At 44.6% G+C, this 26991-nt stretch overlaps 1 protein-coding gene across 3 annotated transcripts; it reads right to left on the reverse strand.

The window, feature by feature from the left end:
- Positions 1 to 1625: 1625 nt before the first annotated feature.
- Positions 1626 to 26704, reverse strand: ANXA4 (annexin A4). 3 transcript variants are annotated; one of them, XM_024105607.3, is made up of 14 exons: positions 26601 to 26688; positions 25172 to 25272; positions 18537 to 18590; positions 16543 to 16630; positions 15249 to 15343; positions 12120 to 12233; positions 10173 to 10263; positions 7660 to 7739; positions 6358 to 6414; positions 5939 to 6032; positions 4596 to 4691; positions 3702 to 3760; positions 3244 to 3366; positions 1626 to 2112 (listed from the first exon to the last, which is right to left on the reverse strand). In XM_024105607.3, exons 3-14 carry the CDS (start codon positions 18543 to 18545, stop codon positions 2053 to 2055), a joined length of 966 nt encoding a protein of 321 aa, XP_023961375.1. In that variant the 5' UTR covers positions 18546 to 18590; positions 25172 to 25272; positions 26601 to 26688; the 3' UTR covers positions 1626 to 2052. The 3 variants fall into 3 exon arrangements, with proteins under 3 accessions (XP_023961375.1, XP_005285267.1, XP_023961376.1); XM_005285210.4 differs by lacking the exon at positions 25172 to 25272 and having other exon boundaries at positions 26601 to 26704; XM_024105608.3 differs by lacking the exons at positions 18537 to 18590; positions 25172 to 25272.
- Between the last annotated feature and the right edge of the window lie 287 nt (positions 26705 to 26991).

Consider the following 26991-nt stretch of genomic DNA (forward strand, 5'->3'; position numbering starts at 1 on the left):
TGCAATAACTAGCCCAGAGGGAGTCAGCCAACTGGGGGAAGGGGGGATTTATAGCACGCACTGAATCGCCAGGGATGTGCCTGCCCTTATTTAAACCCACTCCCACCCCAGGGGAGGATTCAGGTGTCAAAAGAGTTCTGGGGGCAAGAAATGATAATAGAGGGATAGGCGTGAGGTTGTGGGATCAAAAAAAGGGAACCTGAGGGGGTGTTGTATCAAGCAGGCAAGGTACTAACAGCTTCAACAGGACTTTATTTTTACAGTGGAAACCTCTTTGCCAAGCTGCTGCTGCACACTCTGTAACTCTCACTCAGCCTCCTTCACTCCTCCCCCCTCCTTCCTGTTCTTTCAGACTCCCACCAGCCAGTGCTCCCAGTTCTAATCATTACAAGCACATCGGTCGCCCATGCCGCTTCTCGCCACCCCCATTGGCCCGGGACTGCGAACCACGGCCAGTGGGAGCCGCGATTGGCCGAACCTGCCGCATCAGCAGGTAAATAAACTGGCCCGGCCTGCCAGGGTGCTTACCCTGGCGAGCCGTGTGCCGAACATTGCCGACCCCTGGACTACACCTTGGCTGAGACCACACCAACATTGTCTCAGTTTCCTTATACGCCCCCCAACCCCCATTTGTCCATAACTATCTGTTGTTCGTTTTATACTTAAAGTGTAAGCTCTTTGGAGGCAGGGACTGTCTTTTTGCTCTGTGTTTGTACAGTGAGGTCCTGATCTGTGACTGGGGCTCCTATGTGCTGTGATAACACAAAATAACAATAGTTGTAAGGAGTGGCATGGAAGAAAGTGGGAAGATGGTTGGAGGAGACAAGGGGGGCTGTTCAGTGAGAGTATCAGTGGCAGGCAGCAGACTTAGGACTGATCTACACTCAAAATTTACATCAGCATAACTACATTTCCTAGGGATGTGAAAAATCCACACAGCTGAGAAATGTAGCTATGCCAAGCGGTGTAGACAGCAGTAGGTTGACAGAAGAATTCTTCCATCAACCTAGCTACCACCTCTCAGGAAGGTGGATTAACTACCAGCCATGGGAGAACCACTCCTGTCACTGTCTACACTGAAGTGCTACAGCTGCACAGCAGCTCTGGTACTGTAGTGTTTTAAGTGAAGACACAGCCTTAGACAAAATAAGTTACCACGTATGCAAAGTCTTAAAAACAAGGACAAAGAGCTTGAACTTACTGTAGCTTAGAAAGAACGACACGTTGGAGTTGTATTATCTATTCTGCTGCTTCCCCTACAGTAGAGATCCCATTTTCACATATGGGGGGGATTAAGGGCCAGAACTACTGCTGAAACACAGGATCTTCCTGTGGGAGCCTTGACTTTAGCTGATCTGAGGGGAGTTTTAGGCAGGTCTTCCTTCCACCCTTATTTTGCAAGAAAGATAAACCCCATTTCTCCCCTCTCCTGGTAATGAAGGCTTCTTCTTCCCAAGGACACTCCCCTGGGTTTTGCTGTGGCGGGGGTAGTCCAGACCACACTTTGGAGAGGCAGCTCATGTGAAGTTGTGGGAGGGGCAAGTAAACACAAGCCTCGCTAAACCAGTGCAGTGCACCTATGCGATTTCATCTCATTCAGAAAAGACACCTTTTGGAATTCAAAGTAAAGAAATGATTGGTTTATTACATTGAAAAAAGTGAGCACTGGCCAGCGAGCCATTTTTATGGTAAAGCCAGAGGGCATGTGTGAACCTGCTGTAGTGATAAGGCTGAGTGGTTTCTTCTTACTGAGCAGCAGATTGTTGTAGTGCTTGGACTTCCTGCCAACAACCCTCCTCTGAAGAAGGGAACATAAAGACAATGGAACACAGAGGCAAAGTGACTTGTCCAAGGCCAGAGAGAGGGTCCAGTTTTGCACCTGGCAAAGTCAATGGGAGCAAATAAAAGCATATCATATCATAAGAGGCAATTGGCATCGACTAGCCTAAGTCAATTCTAATAGCACTATCTAAAGGTATTTGGGGAAAAAAAAAAAAAAAAAAATCTCGTGATCTATTTCTTCTCTTCCCCCGACAATGAGTTGTACATGGTTTAGTCTTCACCGCCACAGAGCAAGAGTAGGACTTTCTTATAGTCTCCTGAAGTGTCTCCCTGAAAGAAAGAAAGAAAGAAAGAAGAGGCGAGAGAGACATGATTAGACGTGCAGCAAGTGTTCCCAGAAAAGGCTGTACAGGATCATTTACACCAGTTTGAGATGATTGTAGTTGTCCCCATGTGATTTTGTATTTCTTTGCCAACTTAATGTTTGATAACATTTAAGGAGCACCTTTCATCCCAGAGTACCTGACACACATTGATCATGTATAAGGACGCATTGCCCACCACTAAAATGCAGTGAGGGGGAATGCAGGAGCTATTACCGTGTGCGACAACATCCCACAACCATTTTAAGTTAATACTTTATCCAACTGAAAATGCAAAGTTGATTAAAACAAATCAAGCAACAAGGATCAATCGAATGAAAAACCACTACAGTATTAAAATATGAAATCCAACTACAGGAGTTCTTTGAGATTAAAAAAAGAAAAACAAAAAAACCTGCCCATTAACCCTTTGAGGAATCCAAGCCAATGTTTCTAAGACTCCCAGTTTATAGTTCTATAAGGTCGACAAATAAGCATCCTCTGTCCACAAGACATTAAGCTATGCTTCAGATCCAACTCAGAGGGTGAGGGCAGAAATCTCACTTGGATAGCCAGTACAAAGGGGCTGGATTGTATTATCTTAGTATTCATCACCAGACCAGGCAGACTGACATTACTGGAAAACAGTTAAACAATCCTAACACCAAAATTTGTAAGGGCAATGCAAGTCAGGATTAGAGCTGGATCAAAATTTAAAATATAAGGCAAAAAAAAAGTTTTAAAGTTTAAATTTTGTGAGGTTTGAGATGGGACCCAATTTTTCAATCCTTTTTGGAAGTTTTCTGAATTTCTTTTCTGATTTTTCACTTATTGCGTATTTCCCTCTTTCCTTCTCCCTGGTCATTTTCAAAAATATTTTGATTTTTTTTTGAATGCCTGGTGAAAAAACAAAAATATACATCAAGAATTGACAATTTCATACACTTTGTCCCCCTCTCACCCCCCCCCCCCAAAAAGCTGTTCAAGAATAATAGCTTCTTGTTTGAAAAATGTGGACCAGTCACTGGTCAGAATAGAGGGGGAAAGTGGCTGATGCTGTGTGCAGCAAGACCATGGTTTTTAGGAAAGGAAAGCTTACCTGGATGAAGGAGTAGAGAGATTTCCCGTACATCGTCTTGAATTCGTGCCTGATATCCAACATGTCAATTTCACACCGTGACACCATCACTCGAATGAGTGTATCGTCATCCGTCCCTAAACCCTAAAGAAAAAAGCAACCCTTGTACAAATATTGTGCATTATGGGTAAATCATTGTTAATGGCCAAGGTTTCATCCATACTTTCTGGGTGAAAAATTAGCTCAAAGCATTTTGCATTGAGTGTGACAGAGTTCCCTATTTTCAGCATATAATGGGGCAATGCCAATTTTGTCCCTTAGCAAAGGAGGAGAGGAGATCCATGATGATTATGAACTGCTTGGGTTGCTGCCCTCTCTCCTCTCCCCCTGCAGTATTAAATCCAGCTGCTATTTATTTTAGCATGCCTCTATATTTAATTGGGGGCGGGGGGGACCACATACACACAAAAGCTATTTACCTTCATGGAACCGTATAATCTTTCGGCAAAGTATGCATGCTTATTCCTTATGCATTTTACTGTGAAGAGAAAAGAACAAGGGAGATTTTCCAAATCTTTCAGTTTCAAGGCTGCAGTTACTGCTTAAACCTCCCATCAGATCTGTATGGAAGGTTAGTGGCGGATGCAGAGCTCTGTCTGCAGATCCATTTGCAGAATCGGGGCCAAAATGTGCACATCCCTGACTATTAGTCCAAGAAGCTCCAAGGTATGGATTTAGAGGCCACTGGACAAGCTGATAAATACAGCAAGGGCAATGCAAAAGAATGAGCCCCTTCAAATAAACCTGAAGTCTTGTCCATCACAGTTCAGCCACTTGTTTAAAGTTTGCAATGCTCTTTGAGAAGTGTCAACACCCTTAGCACCTGGTAGCAAAGGTAAACAATGAGTGTGGAAGCAGTGGAACTTTTGCCATCTTGTTCACAGCCACTTGCCGTATTTGCAAGGGGTAAAACAGTGTGACCTGTGCCAAGAACGGAGACAGTTACTGGCCATCAACAAAGCGTGTCCCCTGCACGTTGCTCTGTGAAGACAGTTGGCAAGAGACACAGCACGGCTAAAGATGGATGTCTCGCTATGCCAAGGTGAAACAAGCTTAATACTTTAGCTAAAACACTAGCGTCTCCTGCAATGGAGAAAGTGATTTTGCACACATGACAGGCTCCTTGCATTTCATCCCTGTCCACGCTCCCATCCTCCTCTATTTCAGGGACTACCTATGGATTTGAAAATTAAACAAGCTTCAACTCCATGGCTTCTGTGCTCGAGGCTGACAGAAGCGATCCTTTCCCATTCTACACCCCGACAGTCTGTTGTGTAACTAAACAACCCTAAATTTAAAACCAGAATACTCACCCACAGCTAATAAGGCATCTTCGAGATCCCCCGACATCTCAGATTTAATGCTTTCTGTAATGTCCTTCTTAGCGATCTTTCTGTATTCATCAAAGACTAGAAAAGGACACACACTAATGAAAAGTCATTGAGCAAGATTTGTTGGTGCTGTCTACAAAGACTTAACCATCAAGGACCAGTTTGCCAGGTCAAGCAACTGAGTACTTTATATGCACATTTTGCCTTTCTTTTTTAAATGGTAGACAATTGCAGTTGTCCTGGAAACCATTCAGTTTATCTTCATTTTAACGATCATCAGTTTTCTAATTGGTCAGTCAACAACTGCTGGTAACAGGGTCATGAATTATTACTTAATGGGGTCAAGTTGAGTTGCTTAACTTTCCCACTTGGTTCAACATTCTGCCACAAGGGAAGCTTTGCCATTTCGCCAGCAGTATTCCAACCAGCCAGCTCTGCAAGAGCCACTAACAAGATCACTGGTTTCAGAGGGGTAGCCGTGTTCGTCTGTATCAGCAAAAAGAATGAGGAGTCCTTGTGGCACCTTAGAGACTAACACATTTATTTGGGCATAAGCTTTCGTGGGCTAAAACCCACTTCATTGGATGCATGCAGCGGAAATTACAGTAGGAAGATATATATACACACAGAGAACAGAAAAAATGGGTGTTGCCATACCAACTATAATGAGACTAATCAATTAAGGTGGGCTATTATCAGAGGAGAAAAAAAAAAACTTGTAGTGATAATCAGGACGGCTCATTTCCAACTGTTGACAAGAAGGTGTGAGTAACAGTAGGGGAAAAATTAGCCTGGGGAAATAGTGGATGGGTCATTAGACAAAGTAAAAACTATCTTCCTACTGTATTTTCCACTGCATGCATCCAATGAAGTGGGTTTTGGCCCACGAAAGCTTATGCCAAAATAAATTTGTTAGTCTCTAAGGTGCCACAAGTACTCCTCGTTTTAACAAGATCACTACAGATCACGGTTTGAGAACCTCTGATCCAGCAGAATGGTGCCTGTCTTTCTTCCCTGTAGGGGGAATGTTGGCCAGAAACTTACTTCTATCCTTGGTAACTGTTGCCAAAGTCCCAATTTACTACCTCTGGTATAAAGACTGGAGCATAGGTGATCCATACAAGTTAATTCTGGTCTCTCTCGAGTTCCTTTTAGGCTCACAAGAATAGGTTCCTATATTAAAATACTCTGAAGTAGATACATAAGACCAGACTCTGCCTGTGCCTTTGAGAAGACTCTGCCTGTGCCTTTCTATTTGCCAAGAGATGTACCTAAAAAGGTGCTTTAAAAAAAAAAAGTATGTAGAAAATTGCTGAGACTTTTACCCTTTAATAAGTGAGATCTGTTTCTTGAACAGAGGATAGTCAGGAATTGTCCCTCATTTGTCCCCCATTTCTTCTCCCCGGCTTCATACAAGCACTAGAAAGAATCAAGCATATGAAATAAGGGTTAGCCCAAAAGCTCAAGTAAAGCCAGAGAGCTTGGGTCTTCCAAAAAGATCATTATCCCATTTTACACATGGGGAAACTGAGGTGCAGAGACTTGTTCAAGGTCATCCAGCAGCAGAGTCAGGACTAGAACCCAGATCTTCTGGGTCCCAGTCCAGTCCACTACAAAGTTGCCAGCTAAATGGTTGAGGACTTTCACTGGCCTTTAAAAAACAATGGATGGAAGGACCGGAGGTTCAGCAAACATCCACAACGGTGGGGCAGATTTTTCTTAAAGAGTACAAAGAGCTACAGACCTGGGCATCTTGCTGAGCAAGGCCTTCATCCACATAGTTTCCCTGGTCCCTGTTTCCCTGCAGAAACACAAGAGGGCTGTGTTAAACTCAGTCTTTTGGAGGGGCAAATAGAAAGAGTCCAGCAAGCTTGCTGTTTGAAACGAGTTACCAAGCATATATAATGAGTAAGCAGCTGCAATTATGCAACAGAGTGTTGCAAGAGGGGTGGTGGAGAAAGCTCTGAAATATTATTTAAGGGCCTGATTTTATTTATTTTTAAGAGGGGCTGAGGACTCAACTCCATCTGATGTCAGTGGGGGCCATGGGCCCTAAGAAAGCACATGGTGTTCACACACACTCCTGCCCCACCCCGGCCCACCCCCTAAGCAGACTGCCCTTCGGGTCAAACCAATATGATACACAGATACCAGCTGAAATGCAAGAGGGCATGGAGGGAGTCCTGCAGGAGATCAGCAGGGGAAGGCTGTGCAGTAGGAGAGGGGGAAGGATGCCTAGGAAGGGGATAAAAAGGAGCAACTTCCAAACCAGAGAGCAGGAGAAGGAACCAGATGAGAGGGAGGATTAGTACTAGTATTTAATACAACTCTGTCTAATCTCTTTTACACTGGTGTAACTCCACTGACTTCCACTGTGCTACTCCTGACCTACGTCAGTGTAAGAGAGGCTAGGGGTTGACCTAAGATATGCAGCTTCAGCTACGTGAATAGCGTAGCTGAAGTTGCGTATTTTAGGTCGACTTACCTGGTTGTGAGGACGGCAACGAGTGGACCGCTGCCATGCCACCGTCGACTCTGCTTCCGCCTCTTGTCGTGGTGGATTTCCGGAGTCGATGGCAGAGCCATCGGGGATTGATTTTATCGCGTCTTCACTAGATGCGATAAGTCAATCCCTAATAGATCGATTCCTACCCACCGGATTGGCGGGTAGCAAAGACGTGCCCAGAGAAGAGAATCAGGCATTCACGGTACTGAGTATAGAGAAACCTCATCACTAAAACAAGGTGCTGTACTGCTTTAGTGAAGACGCTACTACGCCGACAAGAGAGCTTCTCCTGTCGCCGTAATTAATCTACCTCTGCAAGAGGCAGTAGCTATGTCGACAGGTGAAACCCCCTCTTACCCCCGTTCAACATAACACGGTCTACACTGGGGGTTAGGTTGGTATAACTGTGTCGCTCAGGGGTGTGATTTTTCAACGTGAGCAATATAGTTAGACAGCTGTCCGTTTCTTGTGGAGACCTGCCCTTAGAGGATTTGTTCAACAGCAACAAGAACCAGACTGTTTTTCTTAAACTGGACTTACTGTAGCTAGAGACACCAGCACGCGGCGGAACATGGAAGATGTATCTGAGACAATGTCCTTCTCAAGGGTAGTTCCATATTCTAGCAAGAGAGCACAGACATATGTGGATACTTGCTTTTAAACAGAGAGAAAGTTCAGCACCTAAACACTGTTCATCTTAGAGAAGTCTTCTACATGTCCAGCCGTGACCTAGGTGTCTGGATTATGCGTCTGTCCCTCAATTTCTGAACCTGCTTTCCTAGGAATTGCCACATTGACCCTGGATCTTATTCTTCTCTCCCTTTGCACCAGTGTAAGTGACTTCAGTGGAGTTGCTCTGGATTTAGGCCAGTGTATGTGAAATTAATCAACAGAGTTACACAGTTGTAAGGGAGGAGAAGCCAATCTGGATCATTCTCTCTAAAATAAATCTGAGCCTGTTCCACACACAAAGTTGCACTGGTTTAACTAAAGGCGTTTTGTTAATCTGGTGCAAACCTCTGTATGGAGACACTTATCACTTGAACCCTGGATTATAGTTGGTTAGCTACGTAGTGAGGCAGAGTGGCCTCCCTCCGAGCCTGAAACGAAGGGACCACTACAAGCCACCATCTATAAATATATAGACACAAGCTGAAAAAGGAGACAAACTAGTTTAAAACTTCTGTCTATACAGGGATTTGAACCAGTTTAAGTCCATTTTTAAAAGCAGTTTTGACCATTATTATTTGTATTATTGCCACATCTAGGGGCCCTAGTGACAGACCAGGATCCCAGTACAACTTCTGAGTGAAATCCTGACTCTTTTGATGTCAGTAGGAGTTGAGCCATTGACTTCAGTGTTGTCAGAATTTCACCCTCTCTGTGTTTAGACAAGGCTTAAGTCTCTGTCCACTGAGCATAAATTATGCAAGCACACTAGGTCACGATCAAATTAAAGGCAGACAGAAAGAAGGTATCGCAATACCCAGTCTCTTGCTCTCACTACGATGCTTCTTAGTTTCACAAGATGTCTCTGATTGTTCAGTTATTGTTTGGTTGAACTGCTAGCAGCGAGAGCTATTGGAGAAATCGAGTGGGGTGGGTAAGATACCATTCATAGGATAGTTTTTAAAAGGCCGAGCGGGTTGTTTTTAAATCTTTAGAGGTAGAGAGAGAGAGAGAGGTGTGTGTGCGCACACTTTCACAAATATCTTCTACCTCTAGATCAACATACGTAGTGCATACAGTATTTAACCATTAATAATAAAAACTGTGTTTTTCCCCATTTGCTGGCTGGAAAATTTAAATGTTTTTGGGGTCAAGAGGAGGTGGGAATTTCTCTAGCTTCTTCTGCCAATAAATCACTAGGCAGCCTTAGGAAAGTGATTTAAGCCTTGGTTCGGGAAAGGATCCCTAAACACATATTTAGCTTTAAGTATGTTGTCACTGTTCAGGGCAACCGCACCCATGTTCCCCCTCCATGTTCAGCAAAGGCACCAACTCTAGGCTCCCCAGTCATCACCTCTCTAGTGCCGAGATGCATGTCTCTCTCCCTCCTGACAGGGATTTTTCCAGGCTGCACAGCTCCCTGGCTACACTGCGAGTTCCCCAGCAAGCCAGACTCCCTGAACAGACCTGCATCTGTACTTTGCTTTCTCCCCAAAGGCTATGAACTGTGGCAATTGTCCACAGTTATAAGTCACCACACAGCTTTTCCTAAGCAAGCACATTTATTCTTAATGTGAAAGCATTAAAGATAATAAGAATTCCTCTGCACATGCTAAAAATCTTACCAGGTCACCCATCAGTCTTATGGGGCCTCAGTAGGCCAAATTCCTAGGAAGGATTGGAACTTTGAAGGAAAGATTGGGGCCACCCTTAGATAGAAAGTCCTGTCCATTTACTAGATCAGAAACAAAGTTGCGAGCAGGTGCGTGCACGAGGGGGGGGGGGGGGAGTGGCAAACAGGGACATGGACCCTCCTCCCCCCCCCACCCCCCAATAATCATCAGGGGCACAGAACTCCTCCAGCCCTGGGGCCACAGTTGTATGGAGAGCAAGCTCCTTCCGGACCCAAAAGGGGTCGAAGTTAAATTTCTGCACACGCCCCTGGTCGTGAGTGAGTTTAAACTCACGTTATTTACCCAAAAGTCCTTTCTTTGTCTGTTGGTCTCTGGAGAATCCAGTTCAATGCAGTATATGCAAGCATCTCCAGGTTGTGGTACCTCTCTGGAGGTGTTATAACCCAGGTGAATTTACCTCCCACTGTTAGTTCCAGGAAGACGGTGGTCATCCTCGCCCATGGAATTGCATACAATCCCTGGCCCACAATGATACATAAACTTAATACAGTGAGATCTCCCAAAGATATTACAGGACATTACCATATCTATTACACATGTGCTTAATCAGTGGAACTTAAGCACATGCCAAAGTGCTTTCCTGGATCTGGGACATATTTGGACCTCATGCAAGCTTCCCCACTTGTTCTCCCAGTACAGGTTACTCTCAATGCAATAACATCATAGCATCTCATAATTTATACTACTTACGACGATGGTAGGTCTCATTAATGCGCTGGATTTCTTCACTGGAACGAGAAGCCAGAATTTCGATCAGGCAGCCCTCGTCTGTCCCCGCACCCTAAACGCGGAACAGAGAATCAGGATGAAAGCTGCTTCCAATCTACCAGCAAACAGAGGCACCTTGATGGCAACACAGGACTGAGAATCAACTCTCTCGAGTAATAGTCCAGGATCTGATGAGCACTCCCCCCTGTCTGGATAAGTCATTTAGTTTCTCTGCCTCCGTTTCACCACTTGTTAAATGGGGATACATTACAGACTTCATGCAATGAGGTGATATTTGTTTGTAGAGCTGGGTGTCTCATGAAAGACTGAGATTTAATTTTTTTTTTTTTTAAAGTCCCATTATGCAACAGGATGAAACTGAGACCATTTGAGAGTTTTTACAAAGAAGCAGAGAGGCACAGATACCCCACTCACCCCAAAACAGCCAGGGGGTTAAGGCACTCACTTTTGAAATGGGAGACCCAAATTCAAATCCCTGTTATGTATAATTCAGGCCAGAAACATCAATCTGGGTCTCTCACATCTTAGGTTATCGACTAGTTTTCTCACCAGACATTCCATCATGGACCCAAGAAACCTTTTCATCCAAGCAGACCCTTCCCACAAAAATATTTGGTTTGGACAAGTCTGCATTTTCCAACAAAAAAAAGTGTTGTTAAAAAGCTCCCGAGCAGCTTTAGATGTTTGTAAAGTGCTTTGAAAATGCAGAGTGTTATACAAATGCTAGGCTATTTAAGGCCAAAAGTATAACTGGGTTAAAAAAAGAACCACATAAATTTCTGGAGGAAAGGTCCATCAGTGGCTATTAGCCAAGATGGTCAGGGATGACCATACTCCAGGCATCCCTAGACCCCTGGCTGCCAGAAGCTGGGACTGGACAACAGGGGACGTGTCACTTGAAATTGCCCTGTTCGGTTCATTCCCTATGAAGCATCTTTCATCAGCTGCTGTCATTAGGCAGTTTACTAGGCTAGATGGACCACTGATCTGACTCAGTGTGGCCATTCTTAGTGCAGAGAACGTGTACCTCTTTCAGTGTCAAACCCAATTTTGCAAATGGGTAGCAGGATAAAGGACGTATGAATGGCCCTTAGTGTGAAAGTAATTCATATTGCAACTTTTAACAATCTAGCTGTCTTATACCTAACACATCACCATGTTCATTTTCTTCTCGCACAGTAGAACAAAATGGAAGAACACAGTCCAGAAAGTGTTTGAAGATTTAATGCACACGTTCTATTCAGCAAAAATAACGAGGAGTACTTGTGGCACCTTAGAGACTAACAAATTTATTTGGGCATAAGCTTTCATGGGCTAAAACCCTGAATAAAGACTGGGAGTGGATGGGACATTACACAAACTAAAAACTATTTCCCCATGCTAATTTCCCCCCTACTGTTATTCACACCTTCTTGTCAACTGTTTGAAATGGGCCATCCTGATTACCACTACAAAAGTGATTTTTCCTCCAGCTGATAATAGCCCACTTTAATGGATTTGTTTTGTTAGAGTTGGTAAGGCAACCCCCATCTTTTCATGTTCTCTGTGTGTATATATATCTTCCTACTGTATTTTCCACTTCATGCATCTGATAAAGTGGGTTTTAGCCCACAAAAGCTTAGCCCCAAATAAATTTGTTAGTCTTTAATGTGCCACAAGTACTCCTGTTCTTTTTGCTGATGCAGACTAACACAACTACCACTCTGAAACGTTCTATTCAGGTTCTTATACAACCCTCATTAGCTTAGTAGCAGAGAGCACCTTCCAGAATTGTGTTAAGTGACATGACTAGCACCCTGTCGCACATTCTTTCTTTCTCCCTCGGGAGAAGTTGCATGGGAAATGTTTAATTCATGCCACATATTGAACTCACTGGTGTTTTGGTAACGTCAGTGAATATTTACCAACCTTCATGGCCCTCTTCAGTTCCTGCACATCGTACAGTGTGATGGAAGTCATCAATCCAATTATCACCTTCTCAAAATTCCCACTCAGCTCAGACTTCAAATCGCCAATCAAATCCTAGAAAACCAGGGAAGGTGATAAATAGTCATGAGAACAAAAAGCCCCACTCCTCTATGTAGGTGCTGGAACTAGGAGTGCTGGGCATCCTGCCGCTTCCCTTGGCTTGAAGTGGTTTCCATCATATACAGGATTTACAGTTTGATTCAATGGCTTTCAGCACCCCCGCTATACAAATTGTTCCAGCACCCCTGCTACTCTATACAAAACTCCTGGCTGAATTCCAACTCTGGTAATTCCAGTACATCCTATCTAACTCCTGCTCTGCAGTCAGCTAGTCCAGTGGTTAGGGCTCTAGCCTAGGACTTGGGAGACCAGGTTCAATCCCTTGCTCCACCACAGATTGCATCCTCTTGGGCAAGTGGCTTAGATCTACACCTGAAGTACAGGTTGAACCTAGCTATGTCACGCAGGGGTGTGAAAAATTCACACCCCTGAGAGAGGTAGTGAAGCTGACCTAAACCTAGTGGTGTCTCCACCTGGCTAACGGAAGAATTTTTCCTTGACCTAGCTACTGCCTCTCACAGGGGTAAATTAAAAAAAACCTTCCGTCGCTGTAGCAAGGGCCTACACTACAGGGCACAGCTGCAGAGCCATAGCATCTGTAGTGTAGACAAGACCTCAATCTCTCTGAGTTCAGCTCCCCAACTGTAAATCAGGGATCATAGCACTGCCCTGCCTCCTCAGGGTGTTGTGGGAATAAACACACTAACGACTGTGAAGCGCTTTGATCTCTACTGATGAATAACCCTACGTGAGAGATTGGTTTGGGAATGATAGGATACACCTGAGAGGCTATTTTTCACATCTTCTCCCAACATCATCCATGCCTGATTTTAGCAGCTTCGCCATTCACTTGTTAACGTGGGTGTTTAACATTTCTATCTAAAGCCATTTTCGCTCCACGTTCTGCTCTTAATCATTGTGGGGATTGGCAAAGGAGAACGTGGGCAGCAACTCAGGGCTAGTTCACACTAGAAAGATATGCCACTTTATCTATGCCAGTCAGGGCCGGCTCCAGACACCAGCGAACGAAGCAGGCGGCACGTCCGGGTCTTCAGCGGCAATTCGGTGGCGGGTCCCTCAGTCCCTCTCTGAGTGAAGGACCCGCCACCGAATTGCTGTCGAGGAATGAAGCGGCACAATTGAGCTGCCACCGAAGTGCCGCCGATCGTGGCTTCCCCCCCCCTCCTTCTCCTTCGCCATTTGGGGCAGCAAAAAAGCCTGAGACGGCCCTGATGCCAGTATAGTTAGTGGTACAACCCGCCCCCACCTCCCACTGGGGATGCAGGTAGACCAGTATAAAGGTGTTTAGTCTGGTATAGCTGTTTCTGGTTCAGTAAGCAAAGGTTACCTTTATACTGTAAGCTCTTTGGGACATTTTTTTATTGTGTTTGTACAGCACCTAGCACATGATTGAGGCTCCTAAGACTACAATAATACACATTAATAATAATAATACTGGTATAACTGAGTCCACACTACTGCATACACTGGTATAACTATCAATAAAAGATACATTTCTAAAGGACATAAGGTGTACCCATATAACTCTTCTAGTGTGGACCAGGCCTTAGAATAAATATTTTCGTCGGCTTTGTAAGGCCGATCATTCTGGAAGCCCTCCCAAGGGACTTCACTTCTTGGTGCCTTCTTTTAATCCATCTAAACAGAATACACAAAGCTTACCGGGGTATGACGAGGACTGATTCATTAATGGGTTTTTAAAAGGCTTTGGCATCCTCAGATGAAAGGCACCATAAAAAGCAGGAAGAATTTAAAACAAAAACAAACAGAAAACCCCCAACCAACACAAAAACACACCTTTAAACAGATCACTGCAATGTGACCCTTATTTGGAAACTAGGCTAGTTTTCTTAATGCTTGTCACACTCTTTGAAGCCTGTGAATCAGACTGAAAAGCGTGGTTGATTTGCTTGTTAATGGATGGAGCATGAGGGGTAGGGCATAGTGGGGTGAATTACCAGGTGTGCAAGTGACTATTAAGGTGGGTCAGTAGTTCACACTGCCATGAGTTTTATTAGCAGTGGCCTCCAGTGAACAGATCTGTTTCCCTGTAACCGCTTTCTTTACAGGCACAGAAGAGCCTGCTCAACAAACAAGCAGCATGTGCTCAGAATGTTTACACAAGATAAAAGGTAAGGCTTTAATATCAGGTTAAGCAAGTTAAACTGATTCAACCATTAACCCCTTGGTGTCAGGGGAGCTGGACATTCAGCAGCCCTTCTCACCATGGGCATAGGCCAGAGGATCCACGAAATTGGAGTGCTCAGCTTGCGATCCAGAGCTTGCTGGGCATCCAGATACCAGCAGCTCACCTTGACTTCAGTTTTGGGGGTGTTAGTACTCAGCACCTCTGAAAAAATTGAACTCCGATGTCAAAAAACCTCCAAAACCCTGAAAATTAGTGGAGACTTGATGATTTGGGCTTTAAGGTCTGATCCAAAGCCCATTAAACTCAACAAGTGTCTTTCCATAGACTTCAGTGGTCAATGGGCAAGGCATCGAATACGTAAACAGAAGTTATATGGCAGAAGAGTCCATAAGCAGGGGTGGAACAGTCATAACTTAGTCATTCTCACTGAACAGCTGGGTACAACTTGGATGGTCACCGTAGGATTGTTAGGTACCAGTTGTGCCAAGTGTCACAGGAAAAGTCACTTGCAATATAATCTCGGGTATGATTCGTTACATCAGTGCCATGTGGTATTAAGGATCATCCACTAGACAGCATAAAGGCAAGCGTGTAGATAGATTCCTTGACCAAATTTCTGCTACATTTTGGAGGATAATCTTAACGGGTACCTTACAATTTTCTTTGGACAAGCAACTGCACTGAAGTGAACGGAGATTGCAGTGAGCTTTATGCTAAGGCCAGCAAAAGTTGTGTCTTGCCTCTCCACAACTGAATGAGGGAAGTCATTAATTTTCCAGACAAGTTATGTAGTCCAGGAATTGTCTAGATCATAATCATCAAATTCAGAGGCTACCTACCCTGCCAATAGTGGATTTATAGGCGATTAAAATTTCCTGACGTTGGAATATGCTCCTCTTGGCCACGATATCGATAATGGCATCTTCATCTGTACCTGGGGGAGACACCGGAAAGCCAGCCAGATATTTATAATATTAACAAAGTATTAATTTTGAACCAGGCAACTCAGCTGACTTGCCAGGTGTGACACAAACCATTTTTATTCCTTCTAAAATCTGATTTTCTACGGCACTAGAGAACCAGCACTAGACCACATGTGTTGGGCTACCATCTTGGCCGACATATCGGGGATTGAACCGGGGAACCTCCAAAGGAAAGCATATGGTGCTAGCTTTCTTTAAAGAGACAGGGTTCCCTTGGTGGGGCTGTAACTGACCCCCATCCTCTGAGGATCGGGTATGGAGGGTGCCCTATAACTTTCACTTGTCAGTGGGTTGCACACCCAGAAGCTCTTTAGCATCCCCTTGTTAGGAATGCGTTTTACTTGGGCCCAGCCGTCAGTTGGATGGAGACCTCCAAGAAAACAGATGACAGTTTACAAGCGAGCCCTCTTCCCACAGAGGCAGTCCTGACATAGTACCCTAATAGGGTGTTGGGAGCACCCTATTCCAGGAGAGACAAATCATAGGCTGATTAAAGACAGTCTTGCGGTTAAAGGGCTTGGAGCTGGGTTCAGTTCCCAGCTGTGCCACAGATTTCCTGGGTGACCTTGGAAGGAATCCCTGCATCCCTTTCTGTGCCTTAGTTCCCCCATCTGGAGACTGGAGATAATGATGCTTCCTTACTTTGCAGGAGTGCTGTGGGGATAGATTTATTATCCATGTGTGAATGAGCAGCTGAGATATTATAGTGATAGACAGATAGGCTTCAGCTGCTCTCCATGATCAAACATCCAGAAAACAAAAACTCCACCCGCTTCCTGTAGGGTTGGAGGCAGTGCTATCCTTTCCCAATCTGGGGATGACATTTTGCCCCTTTAAATTCCCTCTGCTCAGATAGTGTTAAATTGAAATTCCTTCCATTTGGATAATGTTCTTTATTTGTGCCAAAGCTGCCTTATAGTGTTATATACTGCATAACAGCTGCCCTGTTCCACCCCAGAAGCGGCTGCATTTCATGACTGGATGAGGTGATCCCCACCTCCTGTTTGTAGAAAGCTTGTGGGGAGGAGGACCAGGAGTCAGTAGAGAAACACAAGTTACCAAACTTTTGCTCTAGTGAGCTGTACGACATGCAGGATGCTGGCACTCTGAGGCGAGAGGGTTAGAGGCATAAAAATAAATACAAGCTCACCAAGCCCCTTCATGGCCTTCCTTAACTTCTGTGCATCTTCCTCTGCCCTGAAGCCCAAGGCCGCTTTGATTGTGCCCCGGTTTCCAACCTAAAGATACAGAACATCAATTGTTAAAGACAGAACCAGAGAAGAACACATGAAAAATCCCAGTTCTATACAGATTCTCCTGGGGGGAGACCAGTTAGAAAACTGAGGAAGGGGTTCATGTTTAGATAAAGTGAGAGTCTATTTAGCCGTACAGCAGGTTACATAAGAATGTCCAGACTGAGTCAGACCAATGGTCCATCTAGCCCAGTAATCTGTCTTGTGACAGTGGCCAAAGCCAGATGCTTCAGAACGAATGAACAGAACAGGGCAATTATCAAGTGATCTATCGCCTGTCATCCAGTCCCACCTTTCGACAAACAGAGGCTAGGGACACCCACAGCATGGGGTTGCATCCCTGACCATCTTTGGCTAACACCCATGAATGAACCTATCCTCAATGAACTTACCTAATTCTTTTTTGAATCCAGTTATATTTTTGGCCTTCGCAACATCCCTTAGCAAGGAGTTCCACAGGTTGACTGTGTGTTGCGTGAAGAAACACGTGTGTATCGGTTTTAAACCTGCTGCCTGTTAATTTCATTGGGTGACCCCTGGTTCTTGAGTTATGTGAATGCGTAAATAACACTTCCCTATTCACTTTCTCTATACCATTCATTATTTTATAGACCTCTATCATACCCCATCAGTCATCTGTTTTCCAAGTCCAACTGTCCCAGTCTTTTTACTCTCTCCTCATATGGAAGCTGTTCCATCCCCCTGATCATTTTTGTTGCCCTTCTCTGTACCTTTTCCAATTCTAATGCATCTTTTTAGAGATGAGGCAACAAGAACTGTACGTAGTATTCAAGGTGTGGGCCCATCATAGGTTTATATAGCAGCACTATGATATTTTCTGTCTTATTATCTATCCCTCTCCTAGTGGGTCCTAACATGTTTAGCTTTTTTGACTGCAGAGACAAGCTTCCATTCTGCCCTAAGCCGTCGCCTCCCCCTGCAAGAGAGACACTCCGGTGGGGGGTGGCGGCGCATTTCTTTCAATTGAGGATTAAGCCACATTGGCATGGGAAACCCCTGGCTGCTGCCTGCACTGTACTTGTTCTGCAATTCAATAAAGGACTCCATTCTCCTGGCCTGCCAATCTGATGCCTTTGTTAAACCCAGTTGTGGCTTCTCCCTTTATTATCAATAGTTATCCAGATCATCATGAAAGAAGCAATTCCCTATAAGGCTCCTACATGGCACTTTTACAACGGTGGGCAAATACCACCCTTTCCATTTTACAGATGGAGAAACAGAGGCACGGGGCGGTGTGACTTGATCATGTCAGAGAGATTAGAACCCAGATCTTGAAACCCAATCCAGGGCCAGATCCACTGACTCACGCTGCTTGCTTCTGTTCCCACTGAACAATGAGAGTCTTTCCATTAACTTCAATGCTCAGTGCATAAGGCCATTAGGCCCCCATCCTGAAAGGTATTTAGGCACCTCACTCACACTGAAATAAATGGGAATAGGTGCCTAAATACCTTTGAGGATCTGGGCCTTAATGTCTGAACAGGAGCTATCTGGCAGGAGAAGCTTAGGCATTTTCCACAAATAGCTGGATACAACTTGGATGGGAACTGTAGAATTCTGAGGAACCTGTTGTGCTTACTGTCATAGGACTAAGCGACCTCTTGACGTCTTTTCCAGCCGATAGCAAAGCTCATTGATTTTGGTGCAAGACCTGGCCATTAGTAGATTAACTTCAGTAATCTGTATATCCACATTATAGTATGAGGAAGTAGGCAGCAATGAGTCCTTCCCACTGTGTCAGGCAGTGCTAGCCTCTTCTTGCTACATCATTTATCTAAGTAAATACAATTGCACTGATCAGATAAATGTAGTCAATGCAGGAACTGAGTCTACCTAGCACTGCCTGGTACCTGGAAGCAAACACACTCACCTTTGCCATAGTATTCAGTTAATATTTTAACGTCAAGGTACCCAAACAGATTATCTGCAATAAAAAAAAAAAGAGGGAGTGTTGATAAAAAGGAAGTGTCCTAGAAAATAATTGACAGAATTCGCCCTCTCTGCTTCTATCCAAAGGTGACTTAAATCAGTGGGGCTGGTTCTTCCTGACACTGTAAAGAAATAACATAACTGCTTCATTCTTCAAGGCAAACGGCAGTAACTGTCCACCAACATTCTTGTTACAGTGGGTTACATTCACCTTTGAGATAACTACTTACATCTGAGTTGTACTGAACAAACAACTATTATTAACAGTCAAAAGCAGATTAAGAATTACAGCGATACTTACCACATTTGGATATTTATAGATATCCATGACTTCAAATATCAGATTTAACCACTCTAAACATATGCTGGTTTCTGATAAATATAAAGGGTGGGACTGCCAGAGAAACATGAAATTTCATCTGGGAGTCGGGTGCTTAACTGCGTTAGGTTTCTTTGACAATCCTATCTTTTGATGCCTGCAATTTACAGTACAACCTCTTTCCTTCACCCTAATGAGCTCTTTTGGACAAGGATTGCCTTTGTAGTTCTGGATTTGTACAGCACCGAACACGATGGAGTCCTGATCCATGACTAGGGCTGATAAATATTATTGCAATACAAATAATAACGAACACATCATTTCATAGAATCATAGAAGATTAGGGTTGGAAAGAGAACTCAGGAGGTCATCTCGTCCAACCCCCTGCTCAAAGCAGGACCAACACCAACTAAATCATCCCAGCCAGGGCATTGCCAAGCCAGGCCTTAAAACCTCTAAGGATGGAGAGTCCACCCCCTCTCTAGGTAACCCATTACAGTGCTTCATCACCCTCCTGGTGAAATAGTGTTTTCTAATATCCAACCTAGACCTTCCCCACTGCAACTTGAGACCATTGCTCCTTCTTCTGTTATCTGCCAGCCACCACTGAGAACAGCTGAGCTCCATCCTCTTTGGAACCCCTCTTCAGGTAGTTGAAGGCTGCTATCAAATCCCCCCCCTCACTCTTCTCTTCTGCAGACTAAACAAGCCCAGTTCCCTCAGCCTCTCCTCGTAAGTCATGTGCTCCAGTCCCCTGATCATTTTCGTTGCCCCCTTCTGGACTCTCCAATTTGTCCACATCCTTTCTGTAGTGGGGGGCCCAAAACTGGATGCAATACTCCAGATGTGGACTCACCGGTGCCGAATAGAGAGGAATAATCACTTCCCTCTATCTGCTGGCAATGCTCCTACTAATGCAGCCCAATATGCCGTTAGCCTTCTTGGCAACAAGGACACACTGCTGACTCATATCCAGCTTCTCATTCACTGTAATCCCCAGGTCCTTTTGTGCAGAACTGCTGCTTAGCCATTCAATTTTAATTTCAACCAGCTGAAGACATTTTTTAATTTTTACAAAATAAAATTAAAGTTGAGAAACAAAGTAGTTTCAAACCAAAAAGATTGAAGTATTTCATTTCAAAGTGTCAAAACAATACATTTGATTGAGGGGAGGGGACAGAGGGAGCAAACCAACAATTCAGCAGTATCTACACAAATTTGCAAAATGTTTTGGGTATCAGCGAATCTGAAATTCTTGCCAAAAAGAGTTTCAGCTGGAAATTTTTGCTCAGTTTTAACTAAATTATCCAGAGATCTGGGAAAAATTCTAATTTAGGATTCAGATATTTAGGTATAGGATTTACCCTTCTGGTTTTAATTACTATCTCCTTTAAAAGGCTCAGTGTTCTACACACTTTGTCTGCGTATTTGCAGTTAGAATACATAATTCCATGAAAACCCACAGCTGGAACTTGCTTTTAAAGCTCTGAAGATTCCATAGACAGTTTATTTGCCATTTCTCAGAGTCCAGTTTTTATGCACATATTTATTTCTGTTTTAATTAAGGAAGCCTAAAAACTATAAATGAACATAATCAAAAGCTATAAAGAGCCTTTCCCATGCTCACTTATTCAAGCTGATGGGACAGGGAAAAGGAAAAGAGTCACAATTTGGCCCATGCATTTTAAACAAGAACTCACATCTTGTCAATGTCAAGAGCTACTATTTTTATGGTGAATAGCACTTGAAGTTCAATGGAGCTACTGCAGAGGCAGCAGAATTATCCCCCGGAGTCATTTCATGTGACTGTTACAAACCTAGGAGTGCTGTGGTATTATGCTGTTTCAGCAATTTTGATTCAGCTGTGACTTTTGTTGGTGTTTGTGAGAAGTAAGAATCCCCATGTGCCGGATTATTAAGAAACACTAGATTACAAGGAGGAAAGACTAGGAGTTGAGACATAAGAACCCATATCCTCAGCTGGTGGTAGCTCCATTAAAGTCAATGCAGCTAAGCTACCTGATTTACCCCAGTGGAGGATCTGGCCCATGTAAAGCTAGCTGAATGTTCTCTTTCTTCTTAGGTTCCATAGTTATTGCAGACATATACAATATTGACCATGACAGCTTGAAGGAAGAGTTAACCGTGATGATTAGGCTTTAACTGGAGTATTGCGTCCAGTTCTGGGCACCACATTTCAGGAAAGCTGTGGACAAACTGGAGAAAGTCCATAGGACAGCACCAAAATTGAGTAAAGGTCAGGAAAACATGACCTATGAGGAAAGATTGCAAAAACTGGGTTTATTTAGTCTGCAGAAGATAAGACTTGGGGGGCTTATGATAACAGTTTTCAGGTATGTAAAAGTTTGTTACAAGGAGGAGGGTGAAAAATTGTTCTCCTGAACCTGTGAGGATAGAACAAGAAGCAATGGGCTGAAATTGCAGCATGGGAGATTTTGGTTAGGAAGTTTTTTCTAATGTCTGTCAGGGTAGTTAAGCATTGGAACAAATTGCCCAGGGACATTGTAGAATCTCCATTCTTAGAGGTTTTTAAGAACAGGTTAGACAAACACTTGTCCAGAATAGTCTAGTTATTATGTAGTCCTGCCTTGAGTGCAGGGGATTGGACTAGGTGACCTACTGAAGTCCCTTCCAGTCCTACACTTCTAGGATTCTGTGTTGTGACATTCTCCATTTCCCTCATTTTAGACCTTCCATTCAGACAAGCTTGGCATTCCCATGTTTATTAGTGTAAGTTATCTATTATTGCACCTATGTATGATCGTGTCACTCAGTTTATCAAGAGCTGGGGAAGTTACAATATTAATGCCAGATCATTTAAAAAAAAAAATCTCCCATTTTGTCTTTCTACATGGACCCGAAACCCTGAAAGGTGTCCCTGCACAATGACAAGTTGAGAGATCAATATTTTCGACCTCAGTTTTCCCCAGAGTGTCCACTTACTTTGGGGGTCTCAGCTTCTGGCTACTCCAATTGAGACAACTTCTCTCAAGGCCTGATTTGAAAGGTGCTGAACACCCATATCTCCAATTAATTTCAATGAGAGGCAAGGGTGCCCAGTAGCTCTGAAAATTAGGCAACAAGTAGTGCCCCAATTTGGGCACTCAGGAAAAAAAACCCAAACCAGCAGACACTTGAAAATGCAGGCCAGCCATAGCATACCACCTGTTGCAAAACCCTTGTTCCAGTTGGAGAATCAGTTACGGTAGTTAGCGGAGCAAAGCTGTGCAGACAACATCTCACTTCAGGTGGGAGCAGAGTTGCCTACAGCATCTTTGTAATGGCTCTTTTGGCACAGTGGAACTACACATGAAGTTACTGCGGAAGAGAGACAAGGTGGGTGTGGTAATACCTTTTATTGGACCAACTTCTGTGGAAAGATGTGTTGACAGATGAACATGAGAAGTAACGGCAAGAGTTTTATGTTCTTACTTAGCTGCATTGTTAAATGAATCATTTATGCTGCATCCAACAAAGTGTTAGGCCCCCCCCCCAAAAAAAAGAGACAGCTCTGAAGAGCTTAGGAGCAGATGGGACAAAGGTAACAGAAGGAAGGTCATGCTGCATTCAGGTACGCTAAGTACAATTTTCCACAGCACCCGAGTGACTTCGGGTATGTCTGCACTGCAAAAAAATAAAAAAACCCAGGAGTGAGCCTCAGAGCATGGGTTAACTGACTCAGGCTCCTGCTATAGGGCTAAAAACAGTAGTGAGATGTTCTCACTTGGGCTGGAGCCTAGGCTCGGAGACCCACACACCTCACAGGGTTTCAGACTTGGGCTCCAACCTGAGCAGGGACGTCTATAGTGTTATTTTTAGCCCCATAGCACAAGCCTGAGTCAGCTGACCCAGGTTCTGAGATTTGCTGTCGTGAGATTTAATTTTTTTTTTTTTTTTTTTTTTTTTTTTTTTTTTTTTGCAGTGTACATGACCATTTAGGCTCCTAAGTGCTATTTTCAAAAGAGACATGGACACTGAGTCCAATCAACTTTCAATGTAACGCATTCACTGCGTTGAAAGACCATGGGAGTCAGGGCCCTAAGTGACCAAGTCACTTTTGAAAATGGGACTTGGGAGCCTATGGACACTAGCAGAGGAGGAGATGGGCTGGACCGATGATCATGCAGGACAAAAACTTTCAGAGATTTTTGAATGAGATGGAAAATAGATGAATGAAACCCGACAGAAGAGAATTAATTTATCCACAGTTTTCAGAATTAAAAAAGCCTATCTCCAAGTGCTATTGATTAAATGCACAATAGAGCGCCCACTCAAGAAGTTACAAGTGCCACCGACTTCACCTTACACTCTGAGGGCTTGTCTACACTGGCCCTTTACAGCACTGCAACTTTCTCGCTCAGGGGTGTGAAAAAACACCCCCTGAGTGCTGGGGGTTTCAGTGCTGTAAAGTGCCAGCGTAGACAGTGCACCAGTGCTGGCAGCTACACGCCTTGTGGAGATGGGTTTTTTTTTTTTTTTTTTTTTTTTAAGAGCACTGGGAGAGCTCTCTCCCAGCGCTGTGCTATGGCAGTGCTTGAACGTTGCCAGTGAAGACATGCCCTTAGTAATCTGGAGACTGATTCTCCATTGACTTGCACCTCGTGCAGGTAATTTATATTGGTACAAAGCGGGTGTAGACTGCTACCATTGATTTGGTAACACTCACACGCACTTTGCACTGGTGCATGTGACTACACAAAGTGCAAAGCAGTAGAGAGTCAAGCCCAGAACGTCCTTTTCACTGTCTGACCACATTGATCTATTTTTCATTGTGCAAGTGGAGAGGAACCAGTGGAGTCAGTTTCACTTTGGCTAAGTGTCCCTGGGCTGCAAATGTTTCAGGGAGGAAGCGTTGATTTTTGTTTTAAGTTAACATTTCTGTGCATTTTAAAAGTAAATTGAAGGAAATTTTCAATTGGTATGGGGTTTTGCAAGACTAAAAATCCAAATGTAGAGCCTGATTTGAGTTGCTTTCATCCCTTTTAGCAAGACATGAATTAAAAAACAACGTTGAAGTTCCACAGAGGTTTTTCCGCCTCCACTGTACTGCTCAAGTTGTTTGTATCCAGAAGTAGGAGTAACATAGATGCGTGTGTTCAAATTGACTAGAGGAAATAACAAAGGCAGAATTTTTCTTATATAAACAGAGACGTAGGGGAAGACAGCCTAAAAATAAATGACCAAAAAAAAAAAAAAAAACCCCGAATAACACAAGGCAGAGACATCCCCACAAGATCTAGGGCAACTGCTCCTGACAGCGCCCACTGAAGTTTATTATGCATTTTTGAAACCTTCAGAGACACTGCCTGGAATCTAACTTGGTCTGTAACCGGTTGCTAGAGTCCCTTCAGAATGATTTTTAATTCTGTCTGAAATGATCCAGAGTCAGGTCTGAAGCAAATAAAAATTAGAGGGCAAATCCTGCTGACTTTGGGCCTGATTCACCATTTCCATCTGTGAAAAATGGGTATAAAATGCTACCAAATCAAAATGGAAGTATGGTCCATCCATTCTGTACCAGTGTAATTGAAACCACATGGTGTAGGTCATTGGTGATTCAGGCCCTGTATTCAGTCAAAGTTCCCACTGAACTTCTGTCCTATTGAACTAAATGGAACCAGTTCTCCTCTCACTTTCACTCCTGATTTACATCAGTGTCTTGATCAAAGCTAACCGCTTAAATAGATATGAGAGAAGAACCAGCCCCAATGGAAAATTTGTCTGAAAAACAATAGTAGGATTTTGGTGCCTGGTAAACAAAGCAGAAAATCCAACAGAACACTTTTGTGATAGCTCCTCCCACCAAACACAGATGTTTTGCTGTTTAGCCTGAATATTTAAGATTCCACTTTCACTATCCCACCCAAAAGATAATCAGGAACGCCATAATCATTTCATCACCAAAGGCAACGTTGGCAGCTCTACGAGAGCCCTAAGCCCGATCCTGTAAAATGCTTTCGTCCCTGCTTAACGCTCTACTATCATGAGCAGTCCCACTGAAGTCAAAGTGACTATTGGCTTCAGTGTTTGCAGGATTGGGGCCCTAGTGAGCCAAACCCCTGAACTTGCAATGCCAGCGTAGCCCCACTTAACATGCATGCAAGAGTCCACGCTAGCAGATCCAGCTACAGGATTAGCATATAGAATTTTAAGGGGAAGTGGCTGTAGGTTGCCTGTTTCAGATCTCTGACTTTATAATGAATCACACACCCAGGCCTAGGCATACACACACTTACCAGCTCCTCTGCACAGTGAAATTGACCAGAATAGCTACCCTGCTGTTCTATTCCAGGCAAGGGGGGTGAGGCAATATCTTTTATTGGATCAACTTCTGTTCCTGCAAGAGACAAGCTTTGGAGCCAGACAGACAAAGCTCTCCTTCAGACGCTCATTCCAGAATAAGAGTGGGTCCACACAGGCAGTTATTCTGGAATAGCTATTGTACTTTAAATTCATGCCCAGCCTTATTCTGGAATAACTTCTCCATATAGACAAGCCCTTTTAAAGGGGAAAGTACACATCGAAACTTAGAAACCTGCATTTTACTCCTATAATTGGATTTTGCTGAATGTGTAAATCAATGAATTAGAGCAGGAACTGCATTTTCCCTTTCCATGGCATTGTTAGGGCTTAGCCTACGGTTTGTAATGGAAACACTGAAAGTCTCAGGGATCAGCTACCTGGGAAGAGCAGATGCAGGATTTGCTTGACTGCTTAAGAACATAAGAATGGCCACACTGGGTCAGACCAAAGGTCCATCCCCTCTCTACCAACAGTGGCTAATGCCAGGTTCACTCCCTCTGGGGCACCTAACAGGTAATGCTTCTTGTCTGCCATATCCACCTCCTCAAACAGACCCTCCAAACCAGCTCTGCCACCATTAACTGCTTCCTATGCAATGGGCCAGTCCCCTCTCAGTTCGGATGGGGTCATTCTGGGATGATTTCATTGCCTTCAGTGGGGTGATGCCACAGTCACACTGTGTAAGCAAGAGCAGGATCTGGCCCCCAGCTCCCCTTTCCTTCCCAGAGCTGACACCTTCCAGCCCCTCCTCACACACACAGCTCACTAGAAGCAGCAGCGGGTGCCCTACCTGGAGGCTGACTCCTTCCTTCTCCCCACCCACCTCCACTCCCCACCGCCTGCCTAGCCAAACGCAAGCTGCCACCCCGCAGCCCAGGCGGGCTGGGCCATTCCCGGGACAGCAGCTGCGACCGGAAGGGGGGAAGGCGGGGGAGTAAACTTTTCACCATCCTCCAGCAGGATGGGGGTGGAGGGTGTCTCTGAATCAGGTTCCTCTTTCCCACGCGTCTGGCCAGCGGAGAGGGTGGAGAACACCCCGGCCCCGAACCACGTTTGGGCTAGCAGAGCGCTTCGGGCTGTGCGCCCCTGGGCCAGGCTGTGCGCTCCCCTCCAATCGCTTGTTACAGGGGGCAGGGGCGCGGGTGCGCTCCCACCCCGAAGCCCCCTGTGACGCAGGATCGGGTCCCCAAGCTCCCAGCGCTGCGAGGAGAGGGACTGGGAGCTGCCCTGCCGCATTTGGGAAGCGGAGTTCCCCATTGCGCGCTAGGGAGCCCGGGCGCCGCCAACCGCAGCAGGGGAGAGGCGGGTCCCTATCCCCCAGCAAGCCTGCGGGGAGCTCTGCCTGGAAAACCGGCCACTCACCCGCTGCTCCAGAGGCCCTGGCGTCCGCTGCTCTCGAGTGTGGCGGGGAAGCTAATCAGGAACCCCGCTGGGCTTGACACATAAGGACAGGACACGCCCTCACTCAGGGGTGGGGACTCATTGGATTCCAGGTTTGGAAATAACCCGTCACTAACTCCGCTTTCACTCGGGGGAGGGTGGGTAGCTAGGGAATCCTCTCCTCTCCCTAGCTCTGGGGTTTGGGTTATCAGTATCACTCAGGGGGAGCACCAAAGCACGTCCCCCCTCACTAAACCCAGGGGCATGAACTCAGTCACAATATAATTCACAATTAAATGGAGACTCTTACAACTGGGGTTCACCTATCTAGCCATTCCTCTCAGAGCATATATTCCTTCCACTTACAGTATCT

The sequence above is a fragment of the Chrysemys picta genome, chromosome 2 (assembly GCF_011386835.1).
Source record: "Chrysemys picta bellii isolate R12L10 chromosome 2, ASM1138683v2, whole genome shotgun sequence".
In the NCBI taxonomy this organism is placed as follows: Eukaryota; Metazoa; Chordata; order Testudines; family Emydidae; genus Chrysemys; species Chrysemys picta.

Bases quoted from the DNA above. Each gene is read 5' to 3' on its own strand.
- ANXA4 (XM_005285210.4), bottom strand. The intron at 12,234-15,248 runs GTAGGTAGCCTC...CTGGTTTTCTAG, and splicing joins ATAAATCCACTATTGGCAGG to GATTTGATTGGCGATTTGAA. The intron at 2,113-3,243 runs GTAAGCTTTCCT...TCTTTCTTTCAG, and splicing joins CTCTCTACTCCTTCATCCAG to GGAGACACTTCAGGAGACTA.